Source organism: Myotis myotis, unplaced genomic scaffold (assembly GCF_014108235.1).
Source record: "Myotis myotis isolate mMyoMyo1 unplaced genomic scaffold, mMyoMyo1.p scaffold_m19_p_22, whole genome shotgun sequence".
Classification (NCBI taxonomy): Eukaryota; Metazoa; Chordata; class Mammalia; order Chiroptera; family Vespertilionidae; genus Myotis; species Myotis myotis.
The window spans coordinates 3,385,537-3,405,732 of record NW_023416327.1 but is presented as its reverse complement, the minus strand read 5'-3'; the positions used below and the strand labels follow the sequence as shown (position 1 = coordinate 3,405,732).

Sequence of the window (20,196 nt, the reverse complement as noted above, 5' to 3'; positions counted from 1 at the left end):
CAGCCGCACCCTGCCCACAGCCTCTGCAAAGTCTGCCCGTGCAACAAGCCCTCGTGCCAGACTCTCACCCGTCAGCATTGGCTCCTGAGGAGGGGCAGGGCCGCGGCCTGGTGGCCCCAGACACTCACCGCTGATGGGGTTGGTGCAGCCGGCACACTTCTTGGCATACAGGTCGCAGAAGCAGTCCAGGCAGTAGGCAAACTCATCTCGGGACGTGAAGCGCTGCCCGGACAGCGGCTTCTTGCAGGCGGTGCACACAAAGCACTCCTTGTGCCAGGGCTGCTCCCGGTAGGTGACCCCTCCGGCGGTGATGGGCTGGGAGGCAAGAGGGCAGGGGTCAGGTCCTGGGCAGAGCGGCCTGTGTTCTTAGCGTACGGCCTCCAGGAGACGTCAGTTCTGGTTCACGGTCACTGAGAAACCGCTTCCCAGCCCTCACCGTCCCTGCTGCAGACCTGGCTTCCTGCTAGTGATGTGGGTACAAGGCGCCCGCCCTCCATCCTCAGAGGGTGCTGGACTGGGCGCAGGTGTCAGGGCAGGAGGCAGTGCCGGGGTGAAGGCCGAGCCTGCAGTGAAGAGGGCGACCCTAACCTAAGCCAGACCTCGAAGGCCTGGGCCCGGGGCCACTTGTCTGTAATGACCCGGGTCCCCCTGGTCCAGTCACTGCTGTGGAAGAGGCTAAAGCCACGTGGGACGGGCCTGCGGGGCCGCAGGACAGCTGGGAGAGGCCCCAGGCCCCCTCCTTGCGGTCTCAGCCCTCGTCCTGCGCGGAAGCCAGGCACACACACAGGTGGGCAACACCTCCACCTGACCTGCTACTTCCCGTTTGCACTGTTGCTTTCCATGTTCAGTTAACCAACGGACGTGGACAGAGCCGGGCCCCGGTCTCAGCTGGCCGCGGGCCGGCCATGCACGACGGAGGGCGCTGCACTGGCACTCGCATCCTGAACACTGCTGCCCATCCAGCTCCTGCTCTAGTCCTTACAGAGACAGATGTGACTTCCATTTTGCAGATGAACAAACTGAGACCCAGAGAAATTCAGTGACTTGCCTGAGAATTCATAGCTAGTAAATAGAAAAGTAGGTACAGAGTTCAGGATTCCTTCTATCCTGTATTCTCTTCATTAAAGTATAAACCATTAATAATTATCCAACAAGTGCTCTCTAAGGAGTAGAACTTATGCAAAACATGCTGGGTGGCAAAGTGTCTGCGAGGCTACAGAGGGCGTTTCTGTGGCAGATGCTGCACCTGGAGCAGCCTCCCTCGCCCTGCCCATCCAGACTCCGCACCCTGCCACAGTGGCGTGAGCGCTGACGGCTGTGCTGATGTCACACACACGTGCAGCCCAGGCGGTGTGCCTTCATTTCCCCACGGGAACAGGACCGTGACGGGGAATGTTCCGGGAAGACGGCCCAGGAAGAGGAGCCTCTACAGGGACGTTCCCGTGGGTCTCACTGAGGAACAACCACAAAAAGGGAGAGCGCAGGGAGAGGGTCCCATGAAGGGACGAAGGAATACACAGCACAGACACATGGTCGTGAGAGGGGGCGATGGAGAAATGGAATTCAGAACAGTAAAGAAAAAATGGAAACGCGAGAAGGAAACAAGGTGGGGACTGAAGAAACGCACAATACGCTGCCCTTTGAACCGGTGCAGGCAGGTGGCTGGCAGGGAATGGGGACACGGCACAGACAGAAAACGGGCGGGAGCCAGTCTGCGCTTAGTCCCGCGACAGCAGGCCAGGGTGCTGGTGGCGGTGGAGGGTGCACAGTCCTCACAGTGTCAGGACCTGTGTGTGAGCGGACACTGGGAAACGAAGCTACACCTGAAGGGCACAGACGTGGGGGACAGGACAGGCGGGAGGGAGACGGCTTCCTCCGAGTGCAGGGCTCCGTCCTCTCTAACCTAACGGAGCCGCGCAGCCACGGCCCGGGGCCACGTGTAACTGATGACCTGCCCTCCCCGGGCGGCCGTTCCCTGGCTTTCCCTCCCGCCGCCTCTTTCCCTTCCACAGCAGTTGGCTTCTGGCTTCGTTTCTTCCAGAGCAAGACAACAGAGATCGCTCTGGGCTCATAAGTTCTCTCCACATCGAGTCACACATGAGCACACATCTGGGAAGGAAGAAGGAAGCAATGAAGGATTTTATCTCAGACCACCGTGCGCACGCCTGGGAAGACTGGAACACAGGTCCCAGGGTCCAGTGTCCGGAGCACATGAGAATATGGACAGAGGGTGACAGAGGTGTAACTTCTGCACTGTTCCGGTGTCACAGCCGGCACCTCTTTTGGGAAGGACGAGCGGGTGGGCCATGGCCCACACTGACTCGCGTGTGCAAGGCCCAGCAGGCTCGGGTACCTTTTTGCACTGAACACACTGCAGGGCATGCTGCTTCTCGTAGCAGGGCACGCAGAAGTTCTGCTCGTCCTTGGGGATGAAGCTCTTGGTCCCGATGGGCTGCTGACAGCGGTGGCAGATGAAGCAGGTCTCGTGCCAGCTGCTGCCCTTGTACTCCATCTTGCGGGTACCTGTGGTGACAGGCAAGAACAGAGTGGCGCTGTGACACGACGGCTGGGTGCAGTCTGCCCTGGGACCGGCCACCCGCTCGGCCTGCGCACAGCGAGGCGTTTTGCTCTCAAAGGCTCGCCTCTAAGTGGGATGCTCTCTAGGTTGTAGAGAGGTGCCCACTGCTACCCACCCAGTTCGTAAAACAACATCTGTACATACTCAGTGTGTGTGTATGCACATGACGTGAAAAAATATTCTAGTCTCTCAGCATTGCAAAACACAAAGAAATCTGGCATAGCTCAGACTAACCTGTGAATCCGGAGCAGAGGGACCTGTTATGAACAGCCCTGCTGCTCAGGGGGTGGAAATGGCGGCGGGAAGGAACCTGGAGCCTCTCCCGGCTCAGTGAGGAGCCTCCACATCTCACCCAGCAAGGTGGTGCACACTGAGCTGTGATGCCCAGTGCCTCCCAGTTTCCTTCTGAGTAACTATTATCATGTGATATGTTCACATAATTTCTTCAAGTAGATTAAGAAGATGGAGAATAGAGGACTAAAAATGGCGGCAGAGTAAGTGGATGCTGCGTGGACATAATCCCAGGAACAAACTGGAATTACAACTAAAATACAGAAAAGCGTCCTGAATAATCAACGGAAAACTCACAGGAGAGAACCCTGCTACCTGAGGACCGAACGTGGAGACCCCATAGAGACTGGTAGGAAGGGTGGAGGCACAAAAGAGCTGGTGGGCGCCCACAGACAGCAACTGAAGTCTAGAGAGATATCTCAGCTGTGGGGGTTGCCACTAAAAACTCTGGGATCTAATCCCCAAGCTGGGTCCCCCAGCAGTGAGTACCAAAACTGAGAAGGGTACCCCATAACATCTGACAGTGGAAAGCAGCAGGGTGCTGTCTGCCAGGGAGTGACAGCTGAAAATTCAGGCACCCTCTTAAAGGGCCAATGCACATAATTCCCTGTGGAGCCACCCACCTTGAGCTCAGGCAGCGGGAGGGTGAAGTGGACTGGAGCTGTGAGAGCAGAAGCCAGGACTGGGGACTCGGGGGACAGAGCTCAGAAGGCAGACACCCCAAGTTTCCTGGGCTGAGTCATTCCCTTAGGCAGGGGAGGACATCTTTCCCACATAGACATCTGCCTTGCCTGGGGAGAAGATAGTCAACACATCCTATTGTAGTAGTTCTCAACCTGTGGGTCACCACCCCTTTGGCGGTCGAACGACCCCTTCACAGGGGACGCTTAAGACCATCCTGCATATCAGATATTTATATTATGATTCATAACAGTAGCAACATTACAGTTATGAAGTAGCAACAAAAATAATTTTATGGTTGGGTCACAACATGAGGAACTGTATTTAAAGGGCCAGAAGGTTGAGAACCACTGCCCTATTGGAAAACACCTTGCCCTGAGGCCACTTAAGAGACTAAAAATAACAATTAGCTTCCAGGCAGAAGCAACTGCCCCACCCTGTTGAAAAAACTCTCGCCACACCTGAGGATGATTGCCTGGTGGCAATTCAAGTTGGAATCCTATCAGTCTGTAGGCAGAGGCAATCTCTGAAGGCTTTGAGTCTTTGCCTCATCTAATTAGTCAGAAACAGCCTTTAACACTGTCCTGCACTAGAGATTGAGAGGTATAGAGGATCTACCTAGAACAAAGTCACAAACCCAAAGTCACAAACTCACAGACAACCAAAGTGAGGAGACAAAGAAATAACCCCCAAATGCAGCAGTTCTCAACCTGTGGGTCGTGACCATTGGAAAACACGTATAGCATATCAGATATTTACATTACGGTTCATAACAGTAGCAAAATTACAGTTATAAAGTAGCAACGAAAATAATTTTATGGTTGGGGGTCACCACAACATGAGGAACTGTATTAAAGGGTCATGGCATTAGGAAGGTTGAGAACCACTGCCCAAATGAGAACTAGATAATTCTCTAGAAGAAGAGATAAATGAAGCAGAGATAAGAAATTTATATGAAGCATAGTTCAGAGTAATGATGGTAAAGATGCTCAATAGCATGAAAAAAAGATATAGTAATTATGAAAAAGGAACAGTCTGAGATAAAGAATGACATAACACAAATAAAGAACACATTGGAAGGAATACACAGCAGATTAAGGGAAGCTGAAGATTGAATCAGTGAATTAGAAGACAGAGTTGAAAATATCACTCAGAGAACCAAAAAGAAAAAACAATTAAAAAACAGGAGGACAGCTTAAGGGAGCGGTGGGACAATGTGAAACATAATAATATTAGAATAGCAGGTGTGCCAGAAGAGGCAGAAAGGGAGAAAGGAATAGAGAATGTGTTTAAAGAAATAATGGCAGAAAAATTCCCTAACCTGGTAAAGGAAAAAGTCATACAAGTTCAGGAGGCACAGAGAGTGCCGAGCAAGAAGAACCCAAATAGGCCCACACCCAGACACATCATAATTAAAATGCCAAAAATTAAAGACAGAGAATTTGAAAGGCAGCAAGAGAAAAGAAAACTGTTACCTACAAAGGAGCTCCCATAAGGTTGACATCTGATTTCTCATCGGAAACTCTACAGGCCAGGAGGGAATGGCATGAAGTACTAAAGGTAATGGAAAGCAAGGATCTTAGTCCAAGATAACTATTTGCAGCAAGGCTATCATTCAAAATAGACGGTCAAATAAAGAGCTTCCCAGACAAAAAAAGGCTAACGGAGTACATCACTACCAAGCCAGCATTACAAGAAATGCTAAAGGGACTGATGTAATGAGAAAAAGAAACAGAGAGAAACCTAGCCATACAGAATTAAAATGGCAATAAATAAGTACCTATCAATAATAACCCTAAATGTAACTGGATTAAATGCTCCAATCAAAAGGCGAAGGGTAGCTGAATGGATACAAAAACATGACCCAATTATATGCTGTCAACAACAGACCCACCTCAAAACAAAAGACTCACAGAGGATGACAGTGAAGGGATGGAAAAATATCTTCCATGCAAATGGAAAAAAATAAATAAAAAGGTGGAGTAGCAATACTCCTATCCGACTTTAAAATGAAGGCCATCACAAGAGACAACAAAGGTCACTACGTAATACTAAAGGGACCGATCCAACAAGAGGATATAACCCTGGTAAACATATATGCACCTAATATAGGAGCACCTACAGATATAAAAAAAAAACTTCTAGAGAACTTTAACGAAAAGATCGACAACAATACAGTCATAGTAGGGATTTTAACACCCCTCTGACTTCACTGGATAGATCTTCCAGGAAAAAATTCAACAAGGAAACAGTGACTCTAAAGGACACACTAGATGAGGTGGATTTAATTGACATTTATAGAACATATCACGCCAATACAGCAGAATATAGAAGTGGGATTTATTCCAGGGATGCAAGGATGGTACAATATTCACAAATTAATAAACGTGACACATCATATAAACCAACTGAAAGACAAAAATCACATGATCATATCAATAGATGCAGAGAAAGCATTCGACAAAATCCAACACCCATTTTTGATAAAAACTCACAGCAATGCGGGAATAGAGGGAGCATATCTCAACATTATAAAGGCAATATATGACAAACCTACAGCCAACATCACACTCAATGGGCAAAAACTAAAACCATTTCCCCTAAGAACAGGAGCAAGACAGGGATGCCCACTTTCACCACACCTGTTTGACATAGTACTGGAAGTGCTAGCCATAGCAATCCGACAAGAAGAAGAAATAAAAAGCATCCAAGTTTGAAAAGAAGTTAAACTGTCATTATTTGCATGATATTGTACATAGAAAACCCTAAAGACTCCATAAAAAAAAAAAGACTTCATAAATGAATTCGGCAAAATTAACATCCATAAATCTATGGCTTTTTTACATACCAATAATTAATTCACAGAAAGAAACTAAAAAGAAAACAAGTCCATTTACCATTGCACACAAAAAAATTAAGATACCTAGGAATAAACTTAACTGAAGAGGTAAAAGACCTGTACTCAGAAAACTATAGGACATTGATAAAAAAGATAGAGGAAGACATAAAGAAATAGAAGAATACATTGTGTTCATGGATTCGTAGAATCAACATCATTAAAATGTCCATACTACCCAAAGCAATCTATAGATTCAATGCAATCCCTATTAAAATACCAATACATATTTCACAGACCTAGAACAAACTCTCCAAAATTCATATGGAATAAAAAAAAAAAGACCCCGAATAGCCACAGCAATCCTGAGAAAGAAGAACAAAGTTGGAGGGATCACAATACCAGATATCGAACTATATTACAAAGCCACTGTTCTCAAAACTGCCTGGTACTGGCACAAGAACAGACATAGACCAATGGAACTAAACAGAGAACCCAGAAATCAATCCAAGCCATTATGCTCAATTAATATTTGACAAAGGAGACAAATGCATACAATGAAGTCAAGACAGTCTCTTCAGTAAATGGTGTTGGGAAAATTGGACAGATACATGCAAAAAAATTGAAACTAGACCACCAGCTTACACCATACACAAAAATAAACTCAAAATGGATAACGGACTTAAACATAAGACAGGAAACCATAAAAATCTTAGAAGAATCCATAGGCAGCAAAATAACAGACATGTGTTATAATGATATCTTTACAGACACAGATCCTAGGACAATGGAAACTAAGGAGTAAATAAACAAATGGGACTACATCAAAATAAAAAGCTCTGCACAGCAAAAGAAACCATCAACAAAGCAAGAAAGGCCACTGCATGGAAGAGCGTATTTGCCAATTTTATTTCCAATAATGGTTTAATCTCCAACATTTGCAGGGAACAACTTAACAAAATGAAGATAAAGAACACAACCAGAAAATGGGTGAAGGACTTAAATAGACACTTTTCAAAAGAGGACATACAGAAAGCCAAGAGACATATGAAAACATGCTCAAAGTTTCTGATGCAAATCAAAATGACAATGAGGTACTGTCTCACACCTGTCAGAATGGCTATCAGCAACAAATCAACCAACGACAAGTGCTGGCGAGGATGTGGAGAAAAAGAAACCCTCATACACTCCTGGTGGGAATGCAGACTGGTGCAGCCACTGTGGATAACAGTATGGAGTTTCCTCAAAAAACTAAAAATGGAACTCCCATTTGACCCAGTAATCTCACTTGTAGGACTATATCCCAAGAAACCAGAAACACCAATCAGAAAGGATATATGCATCCCTATGTTCATAGCAGCACAATTCACCACAGCTAAGATTTAGAAACAGCCAAAATGCCCATCAGCAAATGAGTGGATTACAAAACTGTGGTACATCTACACAATGGAATACTATGCTGCTGTAAAAAAGAAGTAACTCTTGCCATTTGTAACAGCATGGATGGACCTGAAGAGCATTATACTAAGCAAAATAAGCCAGTCGGAGAAAGATAAATATCACATGGTCTCACTCATTTGTGGAATATAACGAACAACATAAACTGATGAACAAAAATAGAGCCAGAGGAAAAAATATTTTAGAATATAATAGAAGTAATCCTGTTACTTGCAAGATTTGTTTTATATGTTGTAAATAAGTAAAATAAATTAAAAAATAAATAAGAAGATGGAGAACCTAAATGCTTTTTGGTTCACCCCACCCCTACCCCCATGCCTGACGCACAGCAAACATTCAATACTTGTTGATCGATGTTTTCCCCATACTTTACCAAAAAAAGTGTGTATTTACTGAAAGACATGGTTCAAGACGGACAAGTATGTGAGCACCGCTGGTATGAAGCAGAAGCAGAGTACTTGGAGAAAGGGAGCAAAGGGATGAAGGAAGGAGAAGCGTGGCGCCAGCTCGCTGCACACACCCGGGCAAACCCAGGTTTTGTTGGAACCAGCCACTCCCGCTCACGCGGCCCTTCCGCAGCTGCTCTCATGCTGCCTGCAGAGGGGAGCAGCCGCGACAGGGCCGTGGCCTGCAAAGACCGGGTTACTAATCCAGCTGGGTCTTCATGGAAAACTGCGCCAACCCCTGGCTCACGGGAAGGACACTACAGTGGGATGACTGCAGCGAGCACTCCAGCAGCAGGGAGTTCGCCTGCTGGGCCCTGGGTGGCAGCTTCTGAGACAATGCAGGCAGCACAGTGCAGGCGTCTACAGTCGCTAAGTCAAAAATAATACAACCAGGCTAAGGGCTGTGTTTAGCTGGGGGGCAAGTTGGTGAGATGCAGGCGACTCGAACCATTAGACTATGCACTGGGAAGCATTACTGATTACGTTACTAGATGTCATCCTGGGGTCACTCTCTCAGCTCCCTGTCCTTTCAGGATCAGACATTTGGGCACCATCTCCCATAGTCACGGAATTCTTGCGGCGGGGGTGGGGGGCGGGGTGCATCGCGATCTTCACAGCCTATGGAATTCAATCAGGGGGTGATGAATTCTGAAGCGAGGAAAATTCTAGTAAGCAGTTTAATTTCAAGTACAAATGGTGGGTGCTATTTTATTATTATTTCAAAGCGTAAGAGAAAGTTTATTTAGAAAGTCACAGAGGTAGAAGGAGTGAGCCACGGATGTAGGAGGAATGGGCGCAGGAAACAAGGTCCAGAGGCTGGAGCCCTTGGAGCTGAGGAGAAAGGCAGCACAGGGAAGGCGCTGGGGGAGGGGGCGGGCGGCGTGCTCCCTGGAGAGAGCCGCCAGTGGTGGAGGGGTTTTCATGTAAATTCTAGAATAATTTACTTTGGTCTCGGGCTTCATTTTCCCAAATATCCCTGCATCACTTACTCTTCTCTCTGCCCTTCCCTCTGATCAAGCAGCCAAGGGCGTTGTCCATGAACACAGAGACCCCAAGCAACACTGTGCAAGTGCCTCCCTGGTGTCTTCTGAGCCGAGTCTTATACCCTCACCAGGGCTCAGGAACCAGCCTTGTCCCCGGCAGGGCATCCCGTGGGCACGCCAGCCCAAAGCGGGCCTGGGGCCTGAGACTCCATTTACACAGGCCTGCAAAAGGACTGCAAAACGTTGCCAGCAGGTGGCAGCAAACCTCGTCTAACAGAACCTGCATGGCCATGGATTCTCCAGATGGAGAGTGTGTGTGTGTGTTTGTAAAATATATTTTTATTGATTTCAGAGAGGAAGGGAGAGGGAGAGAGAGATAGAAACATCAATGATGAGAGAATCATTGACCGGCAGCCTCCTGCACGCCCATACTGGGGATTGAGCCTGAAACCCGGCATGTGCCCTTGACTGGAATCGAACCTGGGAGCCTTCAGTCCACAGGCCGACGCTCTATCCACTGAGCAAACCGGCCAGGGCCTTTCTCTCTGATTCAAATAAGCAAGGGGGCTCCAGAAGGCTGGGGAGGGCTGTGACCCACGAGCCCGCCCCAGGCTGCGGTGCTTCTGCCGGAGACCTCTGCCCAGGCCGGGGCGTTTGGTGGGTGAGCGCTGTGAGCCCTCGCACTGTGGGGTGTCACACAGCCGGGAAAGGCCGACACACTGACTTCTATGGAGTGCGGGCCAGGGTACTTTTTCACTGGGAAACGCCCCTCGTCCTGTCTGTCTAGACTCCAAAGCACCCTGCTCTGCACCGCTGGCATCTTGACTGGGCTTAGCATTTAAGCATCGAACCACAGCAAGGAAGCAGGCGTGTGACGATCCGGTGCTCGCCCTTTCTCCTTCTGGTTTTGCACGGCTAGGCTTTCCCCCACCTGCCCTGGTGCTCCTCTGACTCCTCCACTCGCTGAAACCCAGTTCATCCTTCCAGCCTGCTCCTACGGGGCAGCCCCAAGCGCCCGCCCCTTCCTCACTCCCCCGCTCTTGGCACGTTCCTCCCTCCCAGCAGGCTAGATGGCTTCTCCAACATTCCCACCAAAGCATCCAGGACAGACCCTCTCACGGAGGTGGGGGAGGGGCACTCGAGTGGACTGAGCCGTCCCCTGCTCCAGCCCCCAGAATCATGGACTGTCTTGGAAATCTCAAAACATTTGGGAACATGTCACAGCCTATTCTAAGAGACACTTGCGTTTGTCTTCATTTAAATGCCAGCTTAGTTACTCAGTGTTTTGCTCCTGATCTCGGAAGTGTGCGTTGCTCCGGGAAGTGGGAGCTCTCCCCATCCGCCATGGTTGCTCCTGTCCGAGCAGACACAGCCAGCCCCCCGGGCCCACAGGGCCGTCTCCCCAGGGACCCTCCTGCAGGGCAGGGCCACGCCTGGCTCACAGTTCCCGCGCGTCGGCTGACTGCCCTGGGTCTGCACTCGGACAGATGGCACCTGCCACTCACCCAGCCTGAGCCCATCGCCAGGACCAGCCCTCGAAGGCCTTACGCATGTCCTCCATCCCCACCCCTCGCCCATGCTGCTGCTGCTCCGGAGCTGCCCTCCCCGGGGGAAGATGGAACGGAGCTGGAGGCAGCAGGAGCCGGGAGCAGTCGCTGAAGGAAATGTGCTCCGCAGGCGGCACTGAGGAACCGAGCTCCCTCGGCCACTCTGCCAGGCTGTTTTGAATTTACAGTAACTGAGACTGGTGCGGGGCTGGGGTGGGGTGGGGAGGAGACCAGGGCCTACGCACTGTACAGTGGGGGAGGCACAGGACTGAGGAGCACAGCCTCCTGACCCGCGTCCGGTGCCCTCGCACGGATGCCGTGCTGTTTCCGGGGGAAGGGGGTGCCCCACGCTGCTCCGCACTCCTGCCAGTGGGGCTGTGGGGGTGGGGGGGTGGGGGGGGGCTGTGGGAGGGGGGGGGGTGCCCACACCGCAGAGGCTCATCCGGCTTCTCTACCTCAGAATCAATGCGGTGCCGAGGCGGGAAGCAGTCAGTATTGCCCCCCTGAGTCCCCTGTGTGCCCTCCTACCTGCGCCAGAAGGTGGCTCCCAGCCCTGCAGCAGCCTGGCCGGGACCTCTGGTGTCCTCCCTGGTGAGCTGACACAGGTGACCCTGAAGGCCATTTAAGCTTAGAACTGTCCATGCTTTTACATGTTCGCACTGTGTGATTCCACATAGCTCTCATTCCAAGGGCCGCGCTGGGCAATCTCCGCACCTGCACCCCCTGTCCCAACGCCCGGACTCCCCCGGAAAGACCTCGCCTGCAGGCGGGACCTCAGCCTGTGCGCCCCCACCAGTCCTGGGAGCTCCAGCGTGAGCTGTGTGGCCTGGGACTTCCTCCTTTGGGTCCCCTCCCCCAAGAAGGACTCCCATCCTGCCCTGGTCCTCCAGGCAGGGCAGTGAGGGGAGGACCTGGAGAAGCAGAGGGGCCCACAGGGCTTCCTTGCAAAAGGGCAGAACTCCGCTGAGCAAGTGCACACCCCGGACCCCGAGTGGACAGGGAGTGCGGAGGCAGGGCCCGCCGCCCCGGGAGACCTCGGGCGGGTGAGGGGCTGTGCACGGAGGCGGCAGGCGTCTGCTCAGAGCCGCCCACGGCCCCTCCTGGGCTCTGGCTGTGGAACCCTAGTACAGCTTGGCTTGTGCGTCCATGAACCCAGGGTCCTGTGCAGGACTGTGTGTCCCTGCTGTGGACGTGGACGTGGGCTGCGGCTGGCATTCCCACTGTCTCCACATGTGGGCCGCCTGGTTCCAACAGGTGCAGTGTTCACGTCATTTTGTAAAAGTCTTCCGGTGGCAGGGCTGTGGGCGTGGCCCGGCCTCCGCTCCCCGTGATAGGACGTCACAGTTACTTGTGAGATGTATTGACCGGGAGAATGCAGTAGCAATAGAACCATCTGACTGAGACCTAATCATGCCCCTGCCTTTCAGAAGGTTATGATTTCTTAAGGCAACAGATCTTCCTAAAATAACACCTCCCACATGCCGGTCTCCTGCTCAGAACTCTTCAGTATCTCTGTTGCCAAAAACAGAGGAAACCAAAAATAAAACACAAACTCAGAGCTTGACAAGCAGATCCCGGCAGAGTGGAGAGCCTGGCTCTCCGTGACCCCTGCAGCCTCACTGGGACCCCAGCTGCACGACCGATGATTACTCAGCAGCCGCCTTAGTTTTTAAAAATTAGCATTCAATCTACTGAGGTAACAAACTCAAAACCCTCAAGTTCACATGGCACATCTATTATCACATTCATGAATATAGTGAATTTAAAAAATCACTTTTCAGGGGCCTTTACATTTGGTTCTGTTGTTAATGTGGTGAACTGAACTCCTTTAAGACTACTTTTGAAAATTAAGAATATTTGATATCCCTTTAAAGTTCCTCAACTAACAAACTGAACCTCAAGTTCTGAAGTAATTGTTGAAATGAAGAAAACTTCTAACCATGGGGAATCATAAGATACCTTAAATGTCCAAACAGTTTATCAATGAAGACATTTTCCATTTAAAATCACAAGCCTAAATCACTTATTCCATGCACTTTAAGTCAGAATCACTAGTTTAATTTACTCTTTAGATCGACTTTTTAAAACCCCACACATACTTTATCAGATTACTTCATGCATCATTTCTGTGGGTGCCATTCTCTTAATGTGCCCCCTTAGTTCTAAACCTTGCCCCGTAAGGCTGAGCTTCCCTAAAGCAGCATAAAGCAGCAGTCTCGTGGGTGGGGCCGGGGGGGGGGAGGGGATGTCTCCAGCCCTCGCTCCAAGGGCCACTGTGCCCGAGGCTGGCTCCGTGGGCCCTCCAGACCCTCCCGACCGCCTCAGAGTCCTCAGGCCCCAAGTCCTCCACGCCCCGTGGCACCCTCATGCAGGCATCTGTACCCCACTGGCCGGCTATCGCAGGCTCCAGGGACTTAGTCGCTGCTCCCCCCTCTGTGCTCCACGGGCTGTCCTGGTTCATGTGGCTCTCCGATAGGGATGCCAGATTAAAGGTCCCGAATGGGAGACACTAGAAGATGAGCTGACGTTCAGACATAACTGGGAGGTCTGTGTTCTTATTTGCTAAACCCACCAAGTCTGCGAGGTCTGCACCTGTGTCAGCGGCAGGTCCGAGTCATCGGCCCCGCACAGGGCGCTCTACTTGCTCGCATTTCTATGTCTCACAAGATCTATTTTTTAAATGTCATATATATTTGTTCGCTCTAGTTTTTAAAAGGAAACATTCCTCCCTCCCGCAAAAACCAAAACAAAACAAACTACTTTCCTCCTAAACAATGAGGGACACAGCCCTGCCCCACCCCTCACGGGCAAGTCCTTGCTGGGTCGCGTCTGGGTTGCTCTGAAGGTGGGTCCGTCTGCAGAATGTGAGCTCCAGGACGGAGGACCGGTCGCCTCTCTGCCCACCAGTCTATGCACACCTAGCTGCTGCGTGGGGCATGCGGGGTACAGGCGTGCTGGCCGACACGACCACGATACAGAATCGCGAGCGCAGGGAGGGAGGAGCCTCGTGTGCAGGGCGCCTGACCTGGCATGATGGTCTTCTTGCACTCCTGGCACCTGGACGAGTACTCGTGGGAGTAGCAGTCGGTGCAGAGCAGCTGGTCCTCCTTGGCGGCGAAGGGCTTGTCCACCAGCGAGTTCTCGCAGCGGGAGCAGTGGAAGCAGGCCTCGTGCCAGTGCCGGTCCTTATAGGACAAGTCCTGCAGACCCAGATACAGCGACAGTCAGGTGGGGCGGGGTGGGGGGGGGGAGGGGGAGAAGTGGCTCCGCCTACTGCAGAGGCACCTGTGCCAACCTGGGAGGCAGACGGAGTGAAGGGCCGGAGGCTGTGGGCATTCCTGGGCCATGCCCTCCACCTACTGCTCAAATGGGTAAGGCGAGGCTGCTGTCCTACTGCATTTCAGAGCAACTGTTTAGATGGTGTGTGTGTGTGTGTGTGTGTGTGTGTGTGTGTGTGTGAGAGAGAGAGAGAGAGAGAGAGGGAGAGAGAGAGAGACGGAGAGAGAATGAGATGCTTTGAAAAGCGAATGGATTTCCCTTAGGTATCATCTCTGAGAAAGAGACAGAAAACATGAAAGTCAAGGCTTCTCACCGACAGCCTCTGGGCCGCAGGAGCCTGGGCCTCCGAGGGAGGCGGGCAGAGCCCCCTGACAGCAGGATCCCGAGGTGGCGGGAGGAGGGGAGCCCCAGGTGGAGGGCGAGTCAGGGAAGGAGCCAGGCACAGGCCCTGGCGGGACCTGGCGGAAAGTGCCAGGAGACTCCACGTGTTGGTTCCACCAGCTGCGGCTGGAGCCCAGGGGGGCGGTGAGCGGGAGGAAGGTCGGGAAGGGCATTCCGGGCAGAGAAAGGCCTGTGCATGGACGAGGGGCAGGAGCGGGGCGGGGTGCTTGCTGGAGCTGGTGCTGGGCTCCAGCCGGGGCCCACGGGGCGCATTCCCACCCGGGCGGGGCCAGGAGGGCGCTGTAAGGCCTGCACGCAGTCTAGGTTCATCCTGAGGCCGTGCAGGGGACATGCGTGTGCAGGTGGATGAGGACAGGGGACGGGGAGGGGACGTGGAGGTGGAAACGTGCAGAAGGTCCCGTGGAGACGCGAGGGCTGGGGGGTCTGGTCCCTGGGAAGAGCAAGTAAGGAACCGACGGGGCAGGTGCTGAGAAGACGGAGCCCCTGTGTTTCGGGAAGAGGGGCCGAGAGTGAGCCCAGGGGAGCTGCGGGCTCCCCGCTGCCCTGGGGCCCGAAGAAGAAACCTCCTCATGCTGTGCTGTTCAAATGGCTTTTGAAAGCACCAATTCGAAATTAAAGTGACCTGTTTACATGCAGCTTTATCTTAAACAAATTATTTTTCTATTGTTCCTGGTATTCCCAGCTCTGGCCCAGAACCGCCATCCATTTACTAATGAGGCAGAATCAGAATCGGAGGCCACGGCGAGGGCTCCGGGCCGGCTCCTAGCTCAGTGCCCTGACGCGGCTGCTCACACCACCGCCAAGAGCATCCCCCCCCCCCCCACCCCCGCCCCACGTCTCTGGTACCAACACCCAGGTGGGAGCTGGAGCAGGGTGTGAGAACACATCCTGGCCTTGATAGAAAGACAAAACACTGGATCCACTCGGACCTGAGACCTAAAACACCAGCTCCACTCGGACCTGAACCAGAACAAACAGTTCTCTTTTGCGGAAACACCGCAGAACTTGGAACAAACTAAAGCTATCTGATTCGGTGATCTCTTTGCGCATTGTTTTAATTTGGGGAATTTAAACAGTATCATTGCTGAACGCCTGTGAGCACAGCTGGGCGACTGGGAGGGTGAGCCTGCGGCCCGCATGCGCGCCCATCAGCGGCTTGCTTCCCAGGACACCTGGGAGGAGTCACGCCGGTGCCAGGTAACACGGAAAGGAGGTGAGACAAGCACAGAATCTCCCAGTGCAGGACTCCGTGGGCTTGTTTCTGTGAGGCGGGTTCTCCCCTGAGCCCAGCAGCCCTGGGATTGGGGGTCCTGTGAGCGGGCACTGCCTCTCAGGACCAGGGGACGACACATTGCAGCCCGCCCGCCCCGAGGGCTCATGGCCTGCGGGCAGAGCGCTGTCCTGTCTCTTGAATCTCTAGCCTCAAGTATTTTCAGAAAAGGGGAGAGATTATCTGCACTTGGCTGGTTATTTTGACAAATGAAGAAGGTAGGAACTGCACTACTTTGAGTTAACAGTACAGTGGGGCCTTGACTTACGAGTGTCCCGACTAACAAGTTTTTCGAGATACGAGCCGTCTGTCGGCCAATTTTTTGCTTTGAGTTGCGAGCTAAAATTTGGGTTACGAGCCAGCTTCAGATACCCGCTAGTTGGCGCAGCGAACGTCACAGTGAACGCCACAACATCAGCCCAGCATCACGTGTCTCACTCTTTCACTTTATGATTTGACATACGAGTAATTTGAGTTACGAGCTCCGGCACAGAACGAATTAAACTCGTAAGTCAAGGCCCCACTGTACAGATAAACTCATTTCACACCACAAAGCCCTTCTCCCTAAAGCTGTCATCATTGTTCCTTTCTGGCATGCCAGGGACAGTGCGTGTGGCCATGCAGGGAGGTCCGGCTGCGCGGCCTGCGTGGGGAAAGTTGCTGGAGGCCCAGAGATGCCCAGTCTAACAGATACATGACCGCGGGCACGCAAGACTCTTAACCGCTTCTGGCCTCAGATTTCTCACCTGTGAAGAAGCAATAACAGTAGCTACCACTGGCTGCAAAGATGGAAAGAGTTCATGAGTTACTACATGGAAAGCATTTCTTTTTCAATGTATTTTATTGATTTTTTTACAGAGCAGAAGGGAGAGGGATAGAGAATTAGAAACATCAATGAGAGAGAAACATCGATCAGCTGCCTCTTGCACACCCCCTGCTGGGGATGTGCCCGCAACCAAGGTACGTGCCCTTGACCGGAATCGAACCTGGGACCCTTCAGTCCGCAGGCCGACGCTCTAGCCACTGAGTCAAACCAGTTAGGGCTACATGGAAAGCATTTTAACACACACAAGTTCTAAGGTAAAGCAGATACACCAAGCATAACTAACTTGCTTTACTGTAATTGCTCAATTAATGTCAGTATTGGCTTCTGTTCAGATCGCCGTGAACGATGAACACACTGGCTCTGTTCCCACCGCGAGTGGCTGGCTGAGCCCCAGGGACTCTCGAAGCCATGGGCCTGACAAGGTTTCCTACCCTGCTCTCCCACACCGGGAACAGCCCCTCTCCCTTTGCCCAGTGCTGCTAGTGTCCTCAGCCCTTTTACATCTAAAACCCTGTTCCTTTTTCCTTCTTACCTATTTGGAGCCATACAATACCCTGTGACATAAGGTTTTATTCTTATTTTACACATGAGCGAATTGAACACAACGCTAAAAGCCCACATTCCGTTTCCTACAGCATTCGGCCTTCAGGGGTTTGACAGACCCAGGCATGTTTCTCACCGTCGTTGCCGGACACGGCAGCATCTTTGCAAGTTGGTCCCAACACGCCTGCCCAGCCTCGTCCTCTGCTCTGTCCCCCTTCCGCCCTCCAGGCCGTGCCCAGGCAGCCCAGCCTCGGCAGGCCCTCCCCTCCTCTCCGGGCACAGGCCCCGCTGACCCTGCACAGCTCCAGCTGCCGGCCTTACTGTGGTGGGGACGCCACCGCCGCCCCGGCCCACGACACCAGGAAGCGAGAGGAGGCGGCGTGGACAGCGGAAGGTCGAGGAACTGCGGCTGTTTTCAGGGCGGCGGCGGCTCTGGCCACACAGCACTGCCCTGGGCGACGCGGGGCGAGGAGGGCCAGAGGTGCCCGATCCCAGAGCTCAAGGCAGACGGGAAGTGCCACAGAGAGGCCGCCAGGCCGGGTGGCAGCAGTGGCCTCGTGCCCGCCCGGCCTTAGGTCGCACCCGGAAATTTCTCTGGGGAGACACGGCGGCCCTTTCTCTGCAGCGTCCCCATCCACACAGGTTTCCTTTCCGTCCTCAGTAGCCAGAACCTCGTCCAGCCCTGTCAACATTGTGACCTAAGGGCGCTGCGCCCCGGCACCCCGCGGGGAGTGTGACGGAGATGCTTCAGACCCACACAGACTCCCTGGCGGACCTTCAATCACTTTAAAGTGCCCTAAAGTATCCTGGTTCTAGCCCTCGCTGGTTTGGCTCAGTGGATAGAGCAGGGGTAGGCAAACTTTTTGACTCGAGGGCCACAATGGGTTCTTAAACTGGACCGGAGGGCCGGAACAAAAGCATGGATGGAGTGTTTGTGTGAACTAATATAAATTCAAAGTAAACATCATTACATAAAAGGGTACGGTCTTTCTTTTTTTTTAGTTTTATTCATTTCAAACAGGCCGGATCCGGCCCGCGGGCCGTAGTTTGCCCACGGCTGGGATAGAGCATTGGCCTTCGGATCAAAGGGTCCCTGTTCAAATCCGGTCAAGGGCACGCACCTCACCTCGGTTGCAGACTCCACCCCGGCCTGGTCAGGGCTCGTGCAGGAGGCAACCAATCGATGTGCTTCTCTCACATCCATGTTTCTCTCTGTCTTTCCCTCTCTTCTACTCTCCCTAAAAATCAGTGGAGAAATATCCTCAGGTGAAGATTAACAACAACAACAACAAAAAGTAAATAAATGTCCTTGTTCTGAATTCTTCTAGAGAGAGAGGGAAGAAGAAAAAAGAAAATAATCTATTATACATCCTAGAAAAAATAGCAACACTAATCTTATGCTCACAGAAATGTCATAAATCGAAGTAAGATGTTGATAAATAATGTGATTAAACACTTCCTGTCAGATTTCCTATTTTTCCATTTCAGAAACTCCCTAATATGGAAGTGCTTGTTGCTTGGCCCTTCCTGAGCCTTCAGCTGAGCCAGGGGGTGGACTGAGTGTCCTGGCGGGACCCCGGCCCGGGGCTCAGTGCAGGTGGCCGGGCAGCAGGCGGCTCCTCACCGCAGCGGGCCTGGCGCTGGCACTCCTTCGCGCACCGTCCCGCCTGGGCGGGGGGCGTTCAGCTGCTATTTCCCAAAGCAACCGCATCCACGGGACTCCCCTGTGTGAGTGGATTCTCAGTGCCTGCCATCTCAGCACTCTGAAAAGGTGGCTGACGGCCTCAGATGGTCAGGTTACTGGGCTTTGGACGGCATATTCTTTCAAACCCGCAAACAAAGGTGCAGAGGAGCAGATGAGGGCCTCTCCTATGCGACGCCCTGGTCCGTCCCCCAGCGCAGTCAGCCCCCTGGGAGAGGGACCCTGATTTCAGACCTGGGCACCAAGGCTCCCGGGGCAAGTCTGGCCCAAGTCCACCTGGGTGGGCGCGATCCCTGCTGCGTGCAGGGCGTGCCTTGCCGTGCCCTTGGTTTCCGTGGAATGAGAGGTCCTTATAGTCGCCATCTGGCTATTTTGTTCCCAGTGCTGAGGCTCCTGCTTTACTCAGCTCCCTCAGCTTTCTCTCTTAGAGGAGGGTGTCCAAATACACGTACATACTTAGTGCTCATTACAAACTCGGACAAATTACACGGAAACTCTAACGAGCTGATCCACTCATTAAGCACTTAACACAACCAACAAAAGGAGCCAGGCTGCGAGCTGGCCTGTGAGCACACGAGTGGAACAGCGAGCTGCCCCTCCCGGAAGCGCGGCCGGAGGGCAGGCGGCCGTGACCCGCTGGAGGGCAGGAAGAACACGTCAGTCTCACTTCTGCCCCTCAGCCGGGGCCAGGAATCCTCAGAATTGTCACAGAGACACCTAGCTCTAACCTGGACGTGGGCTAACCCAGTCTCCTGTCCCATTCCCGGGGCTGCCTTTTGCCAAAAGGCCTCAGGCATTTTCTGTCCTTTAAGAACTTCCAAATGTCAAAAGAGAAACTTTTATAGTTTGATGAGTACACTCGGGGCTATTTGATCATCAATTCAACGTTTCCCATTTATCTAATTAGGAAACTGACTGGAAAGAGTGTTCTAGAAGGAATCAATTCTGCAGCACAGTCAGGGCGACCTGAAGGCCCAGCAGGAACAGGAGCCCTTTGCTGAGGTCCGCGATGGAGGCAAGGCAGGCAGCTGACCCACACGACAGACCACCAGTCCCATCGCAGCTGGCCCGCGAGTTCCGCAGACAACATCCCGCCGAGGCTGGCGGGGCTGGCGGGGCTGGCGGGGCTGGCGAGGCAGCACGTGGGTCAGGAACCACCCCACCGGGGCTTTAATTCTAACTCAAGTGCCTCCCAACCCAGAAAAGACCCCACCCCTCTCTCAGCCTCAGTGGCTTCTCCATAAAATACAACGAAAAAGTCCCTCCATAGGGGGTGTTATGGGAAGTTCAGATCATGCAATTAGCGCATTTCCCAGTGTCTGGAACAAAAGTTCCACTCACTGCGTGGGGCTTT

The 20,196-nt window shown here is 52.3% G+C and overlaps 1 protein-coding gene across 2 annotated transcripts in view; it reads right to left on the bottom strand.

The window, feature by feature from the left end:
- FHL2 (four and a half LIM domains 2) overlaps positions 1 to 20,196 on the bottom strand; it is a 73,746-nt gene that overhangs the window by 979 nt on the left and 52,571 nt on the right. For both annotated transcript variants that reach the window (XM_036355458.1, XM_036355459.1), the window contains exons 3-5: positions 13,846 to 14,020; positions 2,354 to 2,523; positions 129 to 315 (exon numbers count right to left, since the gene is read on the bottom strand). In XM_036355458.1, the coding sequence (XP_036211351.1) occupies positions 129 to 315; positions 2,354 to 2,523; positions 13,846 to 14,020 (532 nt within the window). The remainder of the gene's footprint in view (positions 1 to 128; positions 316 to 2,353; positions 2,524 to 13,845; positions 14,021 to 20,196) is intronic.